We start from the raw sequence: 18,212 nt of genomic DNA, 5'->3' as shown, positions 1-18,212 counted from the left end.
ACGGACTTTCAACTCCCTCCAAAGATTTTCTATGGGGTTGAGATCTGGAGACTGGCTAGGCCACTCCAGGACCTTGAAATGCTTCTTACGAAGCCACTCCTTCGTTGCCCGGGCGGTGTGTTTGGGATCATTGTCATGCTGAAAGACCCAGCCACGTTTCATCTTCAATGCCCTTGCTGATGGAAGGAGGTTTTCACTCAAAATCTCACGATACATGGCCCCATTCATTCTTTCCTTTACACGGATCAGTCGTCCTGGTCCCTTTGCAGAAACACAGCCCCAAAGCATGATGTTTCCACCCCCATGCTTCACAGCATGTATGGTGTTCTTTGGATGCAACTCAGCATTCTTTGTCCTCCAAACACGACGAGTTGAGTTTTTACCAAAAAGTTCTATTTTGGTTTCATCTGACCATATGACATTCTCCCAATCCTCTTCTGGATCACCCAAATGCACTCTAGCAAACTTCAGACAGGCCTGGACATGTACTGGCTTAAGCAGGGGGACACATCTGGCACTGCAGGATTTGAGTCCCTGGCATCGTAGTGTGTTACTGATGGTAGGCTTTGTTACTTTGGTCCCAGCTCTCTGCAGGTCATTCACTAGGTCCCCCCGTGTGGTTCTGGGATTTTTGCTCACCGTTCTTGTGATCATTTTGACCCCACGGGGTGAGATCTTGCGTGGAGCCCCAGATCGAGGGAGATTATCAGTGGTCTTGTATGTCTTCCATTTCCTAATAATTGCTCCCACAGTTGATTTCTTCAAACCAAGCTGCTTACCTATTGCAGATTCAGTCTTCCCAGCCTGGTGCAGGTCTACAATTGTGTTTCTGGTGTCCTTTGACAGCTCTTTGGTCTTGGCCATAGTGGAGTTTGGAGTGTGACTGTTTGAGGTTGTGGACAGGTGTCTTTTATACTGATAACAAGTTCAAACAGGTGCCATTTATACAGGTAACGAGTGGAGGACAGAGGAGCCTCTTAAAGAAGAAGTTACAGGTCTGTGAGAGCCAGACATCTTGCTTGTTTGTAGGTGACCAAATACTTATTTTCCACCATAATTTGCAAATAAATTCATAAAAATCCTACAATGTGATATTCTGGATTTTTTTTCTCTCAATATGTCTGTCATAGTTGACGTGTACCTATGATGAAAAGTACAGGCCTCTCTCATCTTTTTAAGTGGGAAAACTTGCACAATTGGTGGCTGACTAAATACTTTTTTCCCCCACTGTATATGCCAATTATATGATGGTCTGACCGCATTCTGTTTCCTATCAACACTTTTTAAACTTTTGGTGCCAACGAGAATGACATAAGAAAGAAGTCAAGATGACTAGCTTGATTGAGTCTCCGCCATGTACATCTCATTAGATCAGGATATTTAAGCCTCCATATATCTACTAGTTCTAATTTATCCATGACATTCATGATTCCCTTAAGAGCATGAGGGTGATTGTTTGTAGTGTGATTTCCTTTACGATCCATTGAGCTATTTCAAACGGTATTATAATCTCCCACCATAATAATAGAGTCTTGAATTGCTTGCAGGGTTGATCATTTATTATATATATTGTAAAAGAAGTGTGGATCATTATTATTTGGTCCGTAAAGGTTAATGAGCCATATCTGTTTATGGTCCAAAAACATATTTAAAATAATCCATCTACCTTGCATATCTGTTTGGACAATTTGCACATTTGGATCGAAATGACTGTTAATTAATATCATCACCCCTTTTGAGTTTCTTTGCCCATGGGAGAAGTATATTCCTAGAATTGTTGAATGACTTTCCTGTAAACAATAGATATTATATCCCTTCTTTTTGAGCCATGTAAATATTGTTCTTCTTTTGTTATTATCTGCTAAGCCATTACAATTATAACTGGCTATACTTATTTCACCATATACCATGATGAGATACAAGTTTCAAAACTATTTATCATTATATATGTTTGTAAATTTACCAATAAAAAATACCATAGTGATTGAGTGTCCATATAGCTGTACCATGATATTTGCATTGCTACTAAGTAACCCTCCAATTGTTCTCCACTAATTCCCCCGCTAAAGCCCCTCCCCGTCCCAAGTTGGGCCGTCATCCCACTGATCGGCATACCACCCCCGTCCCTCCGGATCCCTAGGGCCCCGAGAGGCCAGGACCCGTCCATCGAAAACAGCACCACCCACAAAACAGAAGCAGGTCAACCGCCAAAAGCATTTCCAATGCTCTCACCTCAACATATATATATATATATATACAGTAGCTATTTAAAAATATATATCTATTCAAATATCTTGCATATCTTATTTTCCAGCATTATCAATTAATATGCGTAATAATGTCGCCAGTTCATGTGTAGGATTTTAACCTATAACCCGGATTGGCATTGTATTACATTACATTTTTGACAAGCAATTATTATTTTAGCAAACAATTATTGTGGTTCATCCTATATTCTCCCTAACATCCTTACCCCCCTTGCAACAGATGTGGGATAAACACACACGCACATACTCTATCACACTCAACCGCTTTCCTCCACAATCAACCATAAAATCAGATGCTCAACGGTTGTTACATCCCAGAGCCCAACTCAAGAAAGGACCTGATTTACGAATGCATACATGAATGCATATACAGTTACAGTTGTTTGAGAAAGCATGCAAGATTGAGCAAAAATTTACAACAATGTGAGATTTGATTAATCTATTTAATCTATGTCAAGTCCTAGGTGATGGAGTTCAGATCCACCCTCTTCACCTGAGACACAAACACTCTGGTCCCCCGTTGTAACCATTTTTCCCAAGCATCTCCGTGCAGTCAGACCTTTGATTATTTTGTGCCACCTGGGCCACAATGATAAGCCCCCTCTCTGATTGTCCGAGTGTGGCCCCCTCCCCATGGGTTACTGCATCCAGTGTTGCCAGCACTGCCACTACCTGGGTGGGGGTACCCCACAGGAATCCCCACCGGCTAGGTACAAGGTCGTCAAGATTCTCATTAGCAGCAGTGAGAATTTCCTTGTATATTATGCTCTCCCATCAGAGGGGTCTGGCTTTGTAGGACCAACCCTGCCAGGCAGGCTCAGAATCTTGAGGGGGCGGTGCTGCTCAAGTAGATCTCTGACCGCATTTATTTTTCTGTTTTGGCTGCATATAGTCAACTCACAGCAGGTCCATAAAACAGATGAGGACTTCTCTTTGGTGTATGGGTCGCTCAGGTGGGTGTCTAGGATATATGGTTGGGGATCGTTCCATCATGATTGGACAATAACATTTTTTATATTAGATGTATACTGTATTTTTAAATGTAAATCCCTCATCTGCACAAAATTGAAAGCTCTCTCTCATAACCCCTGCTCACAGACACACGTTGGTTCTGGGATATGCAACCATTTCCTTTCTCAATCACTTAAAGCCACACTTAATCAAGCACAAAAACACACACCATACCTTCCATCACAATTCATCCACACATACCCACATACTGTGCCTTCTATGTCTTCTGTTTGCTATGTTTTTATCTCCACTATGTTGATTGAGTACTTGTGTTCTAATTTAGTTGTATTTGAAGATGTATTATTTTGCTTGTTATCTTTTCTTGTAATACCGTCTTATCCCTTTATAAAATACTATACCTACTATAAATGTGCTTTATTATTACAATCCCTACCATGGCTAGTATTGGGTGTTCCATTATTCGACTATTAGAACTTTCAGAATAGCCATGGAGTAGTCTTTGTGTCGCGGAACATTTGGTTGTCAATATACAGTTTATCGACAACAAGAGCAACACACTTCCCTTTTGATCTATTTTCCTGGAAGATTGGGTAGGGAGACAAAACTTGACATAACCAATGTGACATGAGTTTGTCTCAAGTGCACGCCTCAAATGTAAACATGGGTCCTCATGTATATAAAGTACCTGCCCCCAGCCAAACTACACTGCCAGCGCTACATCCTCCAGCTCTGAAATGACCCTGCTGAACCTGAACCTAAACAACTCCATGTTTCTTTCAACAGGGAGGCAACATCCATGTAGCCTGGGTGTCAGTCTCCATTTGCTTTTAACCAACTTTTTTTGTTGAAAACACAACAGCGTCAGGTACCAAGGTTAAATCCAGTAACAACAGCAACAACAATTATCACTGTTTGACTTTTATCTGCTGTACTATTTCTGTCCGGTGAAAATCCCCACGTTAGGCTAGAGACAGAGGAATTGATAGGCTGCTGTAATGTCCCAATACATAGCTCCAGGATTGATCTGTTTTAATTTATTTTATGGCGGCGCGCCACCATTTTGTCTTTCTTACGCAACCCAGAAATGTGTGAAATATGGCCATGTAACACCTCTTCATCTACTCTCCAGTGACAGTACTACTGCTTCATCCCAGGACAGTGTTCCCATTTTGGGGAACATGGAGTGTTCTTAGTATTGAAGGTGTAGATACACAATCGCAACCTACTACATGCTTGTGTTGGGCATAACTATACTATATTTAAGAAATAAGGCCCGAGGAGGTGTGGTATATGGCCATATACTACAACCCCCCCGCGGTGCCTCATTGCTATTATAAACTGGTTACCAAGGTAAATAGAGCAGTAAAAATATATGATTTGTCATACCCGTGGTATACGATATACCACGGCTGTGAGCCCATCAGCATTCAGGGCTCGAACCACCCGGTTTATAAATCCCCTTTTGGGCCTTCCAGGGAGCACATGCTTCTGTGTTGGCACCACACCTAACAAACAGGCAGTGGCTAAGCCTACTGTGAGTATCATATGATTGATAATAAATCATGGTATCACTAAGAGCCTGCCGTAATGGCGGGATCAGAGTCCCAGTCACATCCAAGGAACACAAATGGGTTTCCATGGTGAGGTACCCAAACCATTAGGCTTGCATTTAAGATATTATTATGTAACCTTAATAGAATCCCCTGATTAGGACTATCCACCACCCACACCCCTGAGTTTACTAGCATTCTGAGGTATTACGCTGAAAGGAATAGATGGTTTCAGCCTCTACTGTAGTCCACGTTATTAAAGTAGTGATGGTGCTCTGATTGTTTCTACGGATACTTAGGCATCCTGTGTAATCAAAGGAACACGTACACATAGTAATATGATCCCTCATACACAAGTCAGATTCTATTCAATGTATACCTATCAGTGTCAGCATTCAGGAAACACCTCTTGTTCATTGAATCCAGAAACACTTAGAATTAAAGTACTTCCCCACCACAACCACCTTGTATGCGTAATCAAATAGCGTGATCCCCTAATGAAATCTAGATTCAAAATACTGTATTTTTCAACAATCACCAGACCTTTAGTAATGATGTTAACACTCTAACATAAACATGTCGAAAGCTTTTTAGAACAACCCCAAACAACGCTGACCGTTTCAATGTACACTCAGCCAATGCTGACTATTTCAGTGTACACTCAGAGAATAACCACGATTGTCTCGGAGGCATCACGTGATTGGTCCGGCGTGCTAGGTTACCTCAGACGGTCTGAGGGGGTTGATTAGTTGGGACCAAATTGAATTCAGGGAGTCAGTCATCATTAAATTAACCAGAGTCCATTTTGTGCCTGACACCCCTTTTCAAATCTCTGCTGACACAGGACATTCAATTTAATGCGCCATTACCCTTTGAAATGCCACTTAATTGTTTAATGTTTTATATCAAATGGCCTCCACTTGAAGCGAAAGCCAACTGTTTCAGGTAGCCCCAAATAAATGTTTAGATTCGGGCTCGCAAAGAGAGTGAGTCAAACCCTATACTACCATAAGCTGTTAAAAATATACAAATGTTTAGGTTGGACTGCAAAGTTATCCCCATCATCATGACATACTAATAAACACATTTGAAGTATGATGGAAACACATTCATTGACGTGTTTGACATGTTTCTGTTCTGTTTCTATATCCACATACAATATACGGATGAACTAGAAGTTTAAATCTTATTTTATTTCCAAACAGTAGAAAATAATGCTGATGATAACGTTACATTAAATAATATTCCTTAAATGTGCTTACATGTCGTTTACCTGTCTTCTACATGTCTTTTACATGTCTTTTACCTGTCTTTTAAATGACTTTTACATGTCTTTTACATGTCTTTTATATGACTTTTACATGTCTTTTACATGTCTTTTACATGTCTTTTACATGTCTTTTACCTGTCTTTTATATGTCTTTTACATGTCTTTTAAATGACTTTTACATGTCTTTTAAATGTCTTTTACATGTCTTTTACATGTCTTTAACCTGTCTTTTACATGTCTTTTACATTACTTTTACATGTCTTTTATATGACTTTTACATGTCTTTTACATGTCTTTTATATGACTTTTACATGTCTTTTACATGTCTTTTATATGACTTTTACATGTCTTTTACATGTCTTTTACCTGTCGTTTACCTGTCTTTTACATGTCTTTTACATGTCTTTTACCTGTCTTTTACGTCTTTTACCTGTCTTTTTACTAGTGTACCATTAGCAGTATACTGTATTACTAGTGCATGTATATAGTATATTAAGTCGTATGACTGTTTATGCTGCTACCTCTTGGCGCCAGCACTCCCTTGAAAAAGAGATTAGTATCTCTGCTACTGTACAGTATGGCATGATGTACTTTAGTATGAATTACTGCAGTACCCATAATGCTCTGTACCAGTTTTATTTTAGCAAAGATGTTCTGACGAAAACATAATGGTATCCCCTCTCCATATTGACACATGGTGTCAGAAGTGGAATACGAAACCACGCCTCCTTACCAATCTCAAGCGGGACTCGTCGAATAAAGGACAAGTCGAATAAGCTTACCATCAGGGAAGCAGTTGTCAGGATCCATGGTCTCTTCGGCCATCTCCGAATACTCATCCTCTTCCTCCCCTGGCTTCCTCAGATCCACTGTACTGCCCTCTGAAAGGCTGGTGTCATCCTTTACCTGAGGAAAACAACCAATCAGAGCCATGTTAGATGAAAACATACACTACCGTTCAAAAGTTTGGGGTCACTTAGAAATGTCCTTGTTTTCTAAAGAAAATCAATTTTTTTGTCCATTAAAATAACATCAAATTGATCAGAAATACAATGTAGACATTGTTAATATTGTAAATGGCTATTGTAGCTGGAAACGGCTGATTTTTTATGGAATATCTACATCGGCGTACAGAGGCCCATTATCAGCAACCATCAGTCCTGTGTTCCAATGGCACGTTGTGTTTGCTAATCCAAGTTTATCATTTAAAAAAGGCTAATTGATCATTAGAAAACCCTTTTGCAATTATGTTAGCAAGTCTGAAAACTGTTGTGCTGATTAAAGAAGCAATACAACTGGCCTTCTTGAGACTAGTTGAGTATCTGGAGCATCAGCAAATGTGGGTTCGATTACAGGCTCAAAATGGCCAGAAACAAATAACTTTCTTCTGAAACTCGTCAGTTTATTCTTGTTCTGAGAAATGAAGGCTATTCCATGCGAGAAATTGCCAAGAAACTGAAGATCTCATACAAAGCTGTGTACTACTCTCTTCACAGAACAGCGCAAACTAGCTCTAACCAGAATAGAAAGAGTGGAAGGCCCCGGTGCACAACTGAGCAAGAGGACAAATACATTAGAGTGTCTAGTTTGAGAAACAAATGTCTCACAGGTCCTCAACTGGCAGCTTCATTAAATAGTACCAGCAAAACACCAGTCTCAACGTCAACAGTGAAGAGGCGACTCTAAAGATGGAGCCTGTAATCGAAACCACAATTGTCTGGCGACAACTCTGTACTGAGGAGAAGGAATCCTCCGCAATCAACCTTCACAAACCACATCTGAACGGATACAAAGGCACAGGATGAGAGGAGCGGGGAAAAAAGAGCGAGAGAAAACCCCGTATTTACTTCAAAGGCTTATGTTTGCCAAGCTGTAACATCTCAATTTACTGTGAGAGGCCAACAACTAAAATGTGAGCCTCTGACACTGATCTTTTCCTGAATGTAGAGACCAATTTACCTCCATAAGGATAATGATAATGGATCTCATTTGCATATATATAATGCCGGATTGCACTTATTTTCAATATGTCTCAGTGCAATACATTGTTGTAAAGGTAACTCACCCCATCCATGATCAAACAGTCCCAAATGTAGGGAAAATGATGAATAGTTGCACAAAAAAAAAGAAGACACCTGTACACTGTTGAACGCACACGTATACTTTTCCACCAGGTTTTTCGGTCTTCAACAGTGTGTGATTATATACAGGATCTATTTATTTTCTATACAATGGGTGGGTCTAATCCTGAATGCTGATTGGTTAAAACCGCATTCCAGCCGGTGTCCATTCCATTCTATGCACCTGGAAAAATAATGGTTCTACTTTTGAACTAACTATTTGCACCGGGACTCTGTGGACTGTTTCCGGTGTATCGTGGTGTCTGAGGTGAGGTGACAACACCAGAGTCAATAAGACAGTCATGCATAAACACAGAGTAAAGTCTGGGTAGAGAAAGTTCCAGGATGACGAATGTCAGCCTTGGGGATAGTAGAACCCTCAACGCTCTCCATCTTTAAATCATTATTTAATTCATATCCTTCATGGCCATGTGTCATTTAAAAGGATGGTTCACCGCAAAACTGAAGTATGACCGATGTTTTTATATTTGTAAAGTGGGCTAAAGTGGAGAACAATCCATTCCTTAATTAATCTATTCTGTAGAATAATTTTTCATTTTGGAATTCTGTATACATTCCCTCCACCCTCAAGGATGCTAGCCTTGGAGAGGCTGAGAGAGACAGATGACTTACCAGTTCAGTAGATGTTCTCAACTGTCCAACACAGCCATACAGCCATTCTGTACAGACAATAAAACGAGGCGGCCCTTCAACAAACAATATTTACTCCAATTTCGCTCTTACATTCTCTGGGCTTTAGAGGATCAGTATTATATTACCGCTGCCAATAACCCAGGAATGCCCGACAAGAACTACAACATCAATCTAAAACCAATACAGTCATTGTCCTGCTCAACTTTATGATTATGAAGCTTTTTTTTGTTTTTCCTCCTAAATTAACAGATAAAACTTTTATGTCATCTCATCTCTTGAGTTTTACTGGTCATGCCATACCTATGTCAGGCTTGTAACAACATATCATCAGATGGACAGTACTGCTCCGCCTGTCATGCGGGCATCCCATGAGCCTTTGTGTTTTACAGAATCGTCGTGCTCAGCTAAGGGGGGTTCTACTGTGACAAGGTCAGCTATGTCTGGTAAAAGCACTGGTGATTGACTCACGAAACCCCACAGTCCTAATACACATACCAGAGGCATTGCCACCCATATGACATACCTATAAATAGCCCCTTTGGAGAGAGAATGGGGAACTAAGCAGAGTTAAACACACGAGTGTGCACAACACAGTCACACACACACACACACACACACATCCCAACTCTATGAAACAGGACTCCCCTGAATGCATGTATAACCATGTGTAGTTGGCAGAAGCCACCTGCGGGGAGTCTCTTGGCCTCTACGGGGTTAAAGGGGGTTAAGGGTCAGGGGTCATGTACACATGGTGTAGTGTCAGATATTAAAGGGTGGCCGTGAGGTATTCAAGGGGTCCCAAAGAGCGACACAATAAGATAGATGAGAAACTGCCAAAGTAAATGCACAGCTTGAATGACACTCTTCTTGACCTGATTAGCCAAAATTGGAGAGGTACGTTTTATAGAAGGCAAACACTAAGGAGAAGTCTGTAAAGTGGGTATAGTTGGCAGTGTAATATATGGATCAATAAGGAGGTATCTGTAAATGTCAATATGAATGACAACTGTTTCTATCACTACCCATAACACTCTGGGGTGCAGCAAAAATCATCCTCCTGGGGGAGATTCCAACTTCGATACAGCTACGACTTTTACGTTGCAGGTAAGGAGATCTTACACAGCAGGTTAGGAGATCTTACACAGCAGGTTAGGAGAAGTAACGTAGCAGGTTAGGAAAATTAGGTTAAGGTTAGGAAAAGGGTTAGGGGCTAGCGAAAATGCTCTCCTAACCTGCTACTTAAAAGTCACTTGTATCAAAGTGGCGTATTTTAGGAAGTCCCCTCCTGGGGAGCTACCCCCCTGCAGGCTCTTCCCAAACCCTAATCTAACCCACCTGATTCTACTGCTTACAAGGACCTTGATTAGCTGATAAGCTGAATCAGGTGTGCTACAACAGCGTTGGAGCAAAAGCCTGCATACCCATTTCTCCAAGAGGAAGCTTGGCCCCAACCCTTATTTTGACATTTACTTATTAAGAGCCATTGACATGCCAGGAGAAAATCCAAAACCAAAACAATTTCAAGCCTGTTTTCTGTCAATGAGTTATACCAGAAAAAGGTCTCATCTCATCATGTATCCCATTTCCTCATCACTCCTCTGGGATTTTTATTTTTTATTTTTTCTTAGTCATTTAGCAGACGCTCTTATCCAGAGCGACTTACAGTTAGTGAGTGCATACATGTTTTTTTTACATCCCTGCCAGCCATTCCCTCCCCTACCCTGGACGACACTGGGCCAATTGTGCGCCGCCCCATGGATCTCCCAGTCGCGGCCGGCTACGGGATCTGAGGCAGCCCCGGTTTTTGCCGTGGTTGCGCTCGGACACAGCTGTGCGGCGTTACACAACCGTTGGTCCCTGGAGGACCCGAGCCTCGGAACCGACACTCATACAGTGAGGGAAAAAAGTATTTGATCCCCTGCTGATTTTGTACGTTTGCCCCCTGACAAAGACATGATCAGTCTATAATTGTAATGGTAGGTTTATTTGAACAGTGAGAGACATAATAAATAAATAAAAATCGTTGATTTGCATTTAATGAGGGAAATAAGTATTTGACCCCTCTGAAAAACATGACTTAGTACTTGGTGGCAAAACCCTTGTTGGCAATCACAGAGGTAAGACGTTTCTTGTAGTTGGCCACCAGGTTTGCACACATCTCAGGAGGGATTTTGTCCCACTCCTCTTTGCAGATCTTCTCCAAGTCATTAAGGTTTCGAGGCTGACGTTTGGCAACTCGAACCTTCAGCTCCCTCCACAGATTTTCTATGGGATTAAGGTCTGGAGAATGGCTAGGCCACTCCAGGACCTTAATGTGCTTCTTCTTGAGCCACTCCTTTGTTGCCTTGGCCGTGTGTTTTGGGTCATTGTCATGCTAGAATAGCCATCCACGACCCATTTTCAATGCCCTGGCTGAGGGAAGGAGGTTCTCACCCAAGATTTGACGATACATGCCCCCGTCCATTATCCCTTTGATGCGGTGAACTTGTCCTGACCCCTTAGCAGAAAAACACCCGCAAAGCAAAATGTTTCCACCTCCATGTTTGACGGTAGGGATGGTGTTCTTGGGGTCATAGACAGCATTCCCCCTCCTCCAAACACGGCGAGTTGAGTTGATGCCAAAGAGATCGATTTTGGTCTCATCTGACCACAACACTTTCACCCAGTTCTCCTCTGAATCAATCAGATGTTCATTGGCAAACTTCAGACAGCCCTGTATATGTGCTTTCTTGAGCAGGGGGACCTTGCGGGCGCTGCAGGATTTCAGTCCTTCATGGCGTAATGTGTTACCAATTGTTTTCTTGGTGACTATGGTCCCAGCTGCCTTGAGATCATTGACAAGATCCTCCTGTGTAGTTCTGGGCTGATTCCTCACCGTTCTCATGATCATTGCAACTCCACGAGGTAAGATCTTGCATGGAGCCCCAGGCCGAGGGACAGGTCTTTTGTGTTTCTTCCATTTGCGAATAATAGCACCAACTGTTGTCACCTTCTCACCAAGCTGCTTGGCGATGGTCTTGTAGCCCATTCCAGCCTTGTGTAGTTCTACAATCTTGTCCCTGACATCCTTGGAGAGCTCTTTGGTCTTGGCCATGGTGGAGAGTTTGGAATCTGATTGATTGCTTCTGTGGACAGGTGTTTTTTATACAGGTAACAAACTGAGATTAGGAGCATTCCCTTTAAGAGTGTGCTCCTAATCTCAGCTCGTTACCTGTATAAAAGACACCTGGGAGCCAGAAATCTTTCTGATTGAGAGGGAGTCAAAAATGTATTTCCCTCATTAAAATGCAAATCAATTTATATAACATTTCTGACATGCGTTTTTCTGGATTTTTTTGTTGTTATTCTGTCTCTCACTGTTCAAATAAACCTACCATTAAAATTATAGACTGATCATTTCTTTGTCAGTGGGCAAACATACAAAATCAGCAGGGGATCAAATAATTTTTTCCCTCACTGTACCTCTCACTTTCTGCTCATCTCCATGACAACGACACATTGCTGCCCATGATGTTCGTACCCCTGATACAGTTGAAGTCGGAAGTTTACATACACTTAGGTTGGAGTCATTAAAACATGTTTTTCAACCACTCCACACATTTCTTGTTAACAAATTATAATTTTGGCGAGTCGGTTAGGACATCTACTTTGTGCATGACACAAGTAATTTCTCCAACAGTTGTTTACAAACAGAATATTTCACTTATAATTCACTGCATCACAATTCCAGTGGGTCAGAAGTTTACATCCACTAAGTTGACTGTGCCTTTAAACAGCTTGGAAAATTCCAGAAAATGATGTCATGTCTTTAGAAGCTTCTGATAGGCTAATTGACATCATTTGAGTCAATTGGAGGTGTACCTGTCGATGTGTTTCAAGGCCTACCTTCAAACTCAGTGCCTATTTGCTTGACATCATGGGAAAATCAAAAGAAATCAGCCAAGACCTCAGAAAAAAAATTGTAGACCTCCACAAGTCTGGTTCATCCTTGGGAGCAATTTCCAAACGCCTGAAGGTACCACGTTCATCTCTACAAACAATGGTACGCAAGTATAAACACCATAGGACCACGCAGCCGTCATACCGCTCAGGAAGGAGACGCGTTCTGTCTCCTAGAGATGAAAGTACTTTGGTGCGAAAAGTGCAAATCAATCCCAGAACAACAGCAAAGGACCTTGTGAAGATGCTGGAGGAAATGGGTATAAAAGTATCTATATCCACAGTAAAACGAGTCCTATATCGACATAACCTGAAAGGCCACTCAGCAAGGAAGAAGCCACTGCTCCAAAACCTGCATAAAAAAACCTGACCACGGTTTGCAACTGCACAAGGTGACAAAGATCGCACTTTTTTGAGAAATGTCCTCTGGTCTGATGAAACAAAAATATAACTGTTTGGCCATAATGACCATCGTTATGTTTGGAGAAAAAAGGGGGACGCTTGCAAGCCAAAGAACACCATCCCAACCGTGAAGTACGGGGGTGGCAGCATCATGCTGTGGGGGTGCTTTGCTGCAGGAGGGACTGGTGCACTTCACAAAATAGATGGCATCATGAGGAAGGAAAATTATGTAGATATATTGAAGCAACATCTCAAGACATCAGTCAGGAAGTTAAAGCTTGGTCGTAAATGGGTCTTCCAAATGGACAATGACCCCAAGCATACTTCCAAAGTTGTGGCAAATTGCTTAAGGACAACAAAGTCAAGGTATTGGAGTGGCCATCACAAAGCCCTGACCTCAATCCTATAGAACATTTGTGGGCAGAACTGAAAAAGCGTGTGCAAGCAAGGAGGCCTACAAACCTGACTCAGGTACACCAGCTCTGTCAGGAGGAATGGGCCAAGATTCACCCAACTTATTGTGGGAAGCTTGTGGAAGGCTACCCGAAACGTTTGACCCAAGTTAAACAATTTAAAGTCAATGCTACCAAATACTAATTGAGTGTATGTAAACTTCTGACCCACTTTGAATGTGATGAAAGAAGTAAAAGCTGAAATAAATCATTCTCTCTACATTTCACATTCTTAAAATAAAGTGGTGATCCTAACTGACCTAAAACAGGGACTTTTTACTAGGATTAAATGTCAGGAGTTGTGAAAAACTGAGTTTAAATGTATTTGGCTAAGGTGTATGTAAACTTCCGACTTCAACTGTACGTACTACTACGCCACTTAGAATGGATGGCCAATACATTCAGTAGCTTCATTTCATGCTATTACTTTGGTAATCAGAAAGTTTGAAATTACTGAACTGTGAATTGCCAATAACGTGAAAATTGCATAATTTACTAGCACTGAAATGAACATGATTGAAAGTTTAAACTAGTTTACTAGTTAAACCCAATCAAATCACAAGTTCTATCTGGAGCATGCTGAGGTATTTCCCGTTGGGTTTAGCAGAAGTAAAAGTGAAGCACACTGGCAGGAAGTGTAGCACTGTAACGTGAGCATGGTCTCTCTATGTTTAGCTCCACACTCATTTTAACAGGATTAGCTTTGCACAATAACCTTGTTAGTGGGATAATCAACATAGGCTTCCCGCTAATACAATATCAAGTCATTAGCGACGGAGTTGACTTTACAAGCTATGCTTATGATGTACAATGAATCAATGGTCAACAACAGCTCCAGGCTCTACAAAAACGTACACACGAGCACGTACACACACACACACGCGCGCGCGCACGTACACACACACACACATACACACACACACACACACACACACACACACACACACACACACACTCACGTACACACACACACTCACGTACACACACACACTCACATACACACACGCACACGTACACACACCTACACTCACATACACACTCACACACTCACATACACACACACACTCACATACACACACACGTACACACACACACACACACACACTCACATACTTACACACTCACGTACACACACACTCACATACACACTCAAATACGCACGTAAACACTCACATACGCACGTACACACTCACACACGCACGTACACACACACACTCACATACACTTACACACTCACATACACTTACACACACACACACACACACACACTCACATATACACTCACACAAACACTCACATACACACACACACTCACATACACACACACACACTCACACTCACAAACACACACACATACGCTTATCACACACATATACACACCCTACCCTCCGAGGTGTAAAAAGTGGTCCGGGGCTTGGCCCCTGTGTGTGATGAATCAGACAGACAGGCTGTTGACTGAGAAAGAGGTAAGGTGGGGGTCAGAGGTTAAAACATGGCATCTACATTTTCCCAGTCTTTCAACCGGCAGTGGCATAACAGCTCATATAGGAGATTTGTCCGGGTCTGTTGTTCTCTCACAACCCCCCAGCCACACTTTGACGTTAAGGAGTTGTGACTGCCTCCGCTGCACATACTCTCCACAGCAAAAACTAGAGCAGAGACGCTTTGTTTCCAGCTGCTAACCTAATTTATATGGAACTCTTCATTTCCAATGTTTTAGATGATTCTTAATTTTTTTACAATGGAAAACATACACGTACATACGACTACAGTCGTGGTCAAAAGTTTTGAGAATGACACAAATATAAATTTTCATAAAGTCTGCTGCCTCAGTTTTTATGATGGCAATTTGCATATACTCCAGAATGTTATGAAGAGCCATCAGGTGAATAACAATTAATTGCAAAGTCCCTCTTTGCCATGAAAATGAACATAATCCCAAAAAAACATTTCCACTGCATTTCAGCCCTGCCACAAAAGGACCAGCTGACATCATGTCAGTGATTCTCTCGTTAACACAGGTGAAAGTGTTGACGAGGACAAGACTGGAGATCACTCTGTCATGCTGATTGAGTTAGAATAACAGACTGGAAGCTTTAAAAGGAGGGTGATGCTTGAAATCATTGTTCTTCCTCTGTTAACCATGGTTACCTGCAAGGAAACACGTGCCGTCATCATTGCTTTGCACAAAAAGGGCTTCACACGCAAGGATATTGCTGCTAGTAAGATTGCACCTAAATCAAACATTTATCAGATCATGAAGAACTTCAAGGAGAGAGGTTCAATTGTTGTGAAGAAGGCCATCTCCTAAAGTTGATTCAGCTGCGGGATCGGGGCACAACCAGTGCAGAGCTTGCTCAGGAATGGCAGCAGGCAGGTGTGAGTGCATCTGCATGCACAGTGAGGCGAAGACTTTTGGAGGATGGCCTGGTGTCAAGAAGGGCAGCGAGGAAGCCACTTCTCTCCAGGAAAAACATCAGGGACAGACTGATATTCTGCAAAAGGTACAGGGCTTGGACTGCTGAGGACTGGGGTAAAGTAATTTTCTCTGATGAATCCCCTTTCCGATTGTTTGGGGCATCCGGAAAACACTTTGTCCGGAGAAGACAAGGTGAGCGCTACCATCAGTCCTGTGTCATGCCAACAGTAAAGCATCCTGAGACCATTCATGTGTGGGGTTGCTTCTCAGCCAAGGGAGTGGGCTCACTCACAATTTTGCCTAAGAACACAGCCATGAATAAAGAATGGTACCAACACATCCTCCGAGAGCAACTTCTCCCAACCATCCAAGAACAGTTTGGTGACGAACAATGCCTTTTCCAGTATGATGGAGCACCTTGCCATAAGGCAAAAGTGATAACTAAGTGGCTCGGGGAACAAAACATTGGCATTTTGGGTCCATGGCCAGGAAACTCCCCAGACCTTAATCCCATGAAGAACTTGTGGTCAATCCTCAAGAGGCGGGTGGACAAATGAAAACCCACAAATTCTGACAAACTCCAAGCTTTGATTATGCAAGAATGGGCTGCCATCAGTCAGGATGTGGCCCAGAAGTTAATTGACAGCATGCCAGGGCGGATTGTAGAGGTCTTGAAAAAGAAGGGTCAACACTGCAAATATTGACTCTTTGCATAAACTTAATGTAATTGTCAATAAAAGCCTTTGACACTTATGGAATGTTTGTAATTATACTTCAGTATACCTTAGTAACATCTGACAAAAATATCTAAAAACACTGAAGCAGCAAACTTTGTGAAGACCAATACTTGTGTCATTCTCAAAAACGACTGTACATAAACATCCACAACATCACCACCTGCCCTGTTTTGAATGTTTCTGATGAACCTTTATGTGCTAACTAATGTTTCAGGGCAACATTCTCTCTCGCTGCCCTTTTCCCGACAAGGGATAGCGACAGGCACACATCTGAGGCCACGGTTACATTAATAGATGCAGATGGTCGATTTTTATGCCATGTTTTCCCTTGTGGGTCAAATCCACGTATGCATGGGAAACTGGCTAGGGGAATGGACGGAACGGCACACCACCATGATAATATACACAGTGAGCAACAGCAAACGTTTATGGAACATTTCACAAATGTGGAAACCTGATATATCCTCCATGGGAGACATCTATAGAACCGGTTGTTGAGAGAGGCAGGTGTAGGGAAAGATAAAACAGAGTGAGTGGGTGGACGGGCAGGTGTACGAAGATGGAGTGAGTGAAGAGATAAGAGAGAAAGAGAGAACAAGGGAAGGTGAGAAGACAGGTGCGTAGTAAGATTAAAGCAGGTGGGCAAGATGTGACCGCTCACTTAAAACTAATTGGAGCACAGGTGTGCAAAGAGACAAACCAGTCAGCTCTGTTTACCTGTTGGTAATGCTGTATCATGTTCCCATAAACATTTACAAACTGTTCTATATATGATTGCAAATCATGTAGTACACACCGGTGGTAGGCCGAGCCCTCTCTCCCTCTCTCAACTATTTTAACAAGTTAAATTACAGTTTTACATTTATTCAAGGAGCCTGGCTCATTTCACATGCCTCCTTATCAATATAAATGAATATTTGAAAGTAACCCTAACCCCCAGACAACAAAGTAACGTCACACAATCTATCTTTAAATCGTCCCATTTTAATGGATGCAGACACAGTGTGACGAGTACTGAGGATACGAAGAGGCAGGACGAAGACGCAGGAATGAACAATGTAAAGGTTTACTTAACACTGAGCAAGAGAACAACAAAGAGAGCGAGTACACGACAAGACACTAACAAACACACACAACCCAACACTGAACAGTCCAGGGCTATATAGGCGTGGTGATGAGATGATGAGGTGCAGGTGCGCAGGAGGTGATTAGGGTGCGTTGGGTTTCCATTCCGGTGTTGTCGAGGTGGTGCGCTCAGACCGGTGGCTCAGTAGACTGGCGAATCAGAGCGCCGGAGGGGAGCAACGGGAGGAGACGTGACACACAGACACTGTCAAGTGAAAAACAAATGCAGGCAAACAAATGCACTTTGCCCTTAAGGATCTAATTCCATATTCCTGATTGGGCGGAAATATAGAGGGCCATTGTTA

The 18,212-nt window shown here is 42.1% G+C and overlaps 1 protein-coding gene across 1 annotated transcript in view; it reads right to left on the bottom strand.

Annotated features, from left to right (window-relative positions):
* LOC121549653 (sodium channel protein type 4 subunit alpha-like) overlaps nucleotides 1-18,212 on the bottom strand; it is a 212,548-nt gene that overhangs the window by 26,215 nt on the left and 168,121 nt on the right. The window contains exon 19 of the mRNA XM_041861442.2: nucleotides 6,842-6,965. Coding sequence (XP_041717376.2) covers nucleotides 6,842-6,965 — 124 coding nt within the window. The remainder of the gene's footprint in view (nucleotides 1-6,841; nucleotides 6,966-18,212) is intronic.

The sequence above is a fragment of the Coregonus clupeaformis genome, chromosome 34 (genome assembly GCF_020615455.1).
Source record: "Coregonus clupeaformis isolate EN_2021a chromosome 34, ASM2061545v1, whole genome shotgun sequence".
Lineage (NCBI taxonomy): Eukaryota > Metazoa > Chordata > Actinopteri > Salmoniformes > Salmonidae > Coregonus > Coregonus clupeaformis.
The sequence above is the reverse complement of the archived record's forward strand: the minus strand, read 5'-3'. Positions and strand labels throughout refer to the sequence as shown.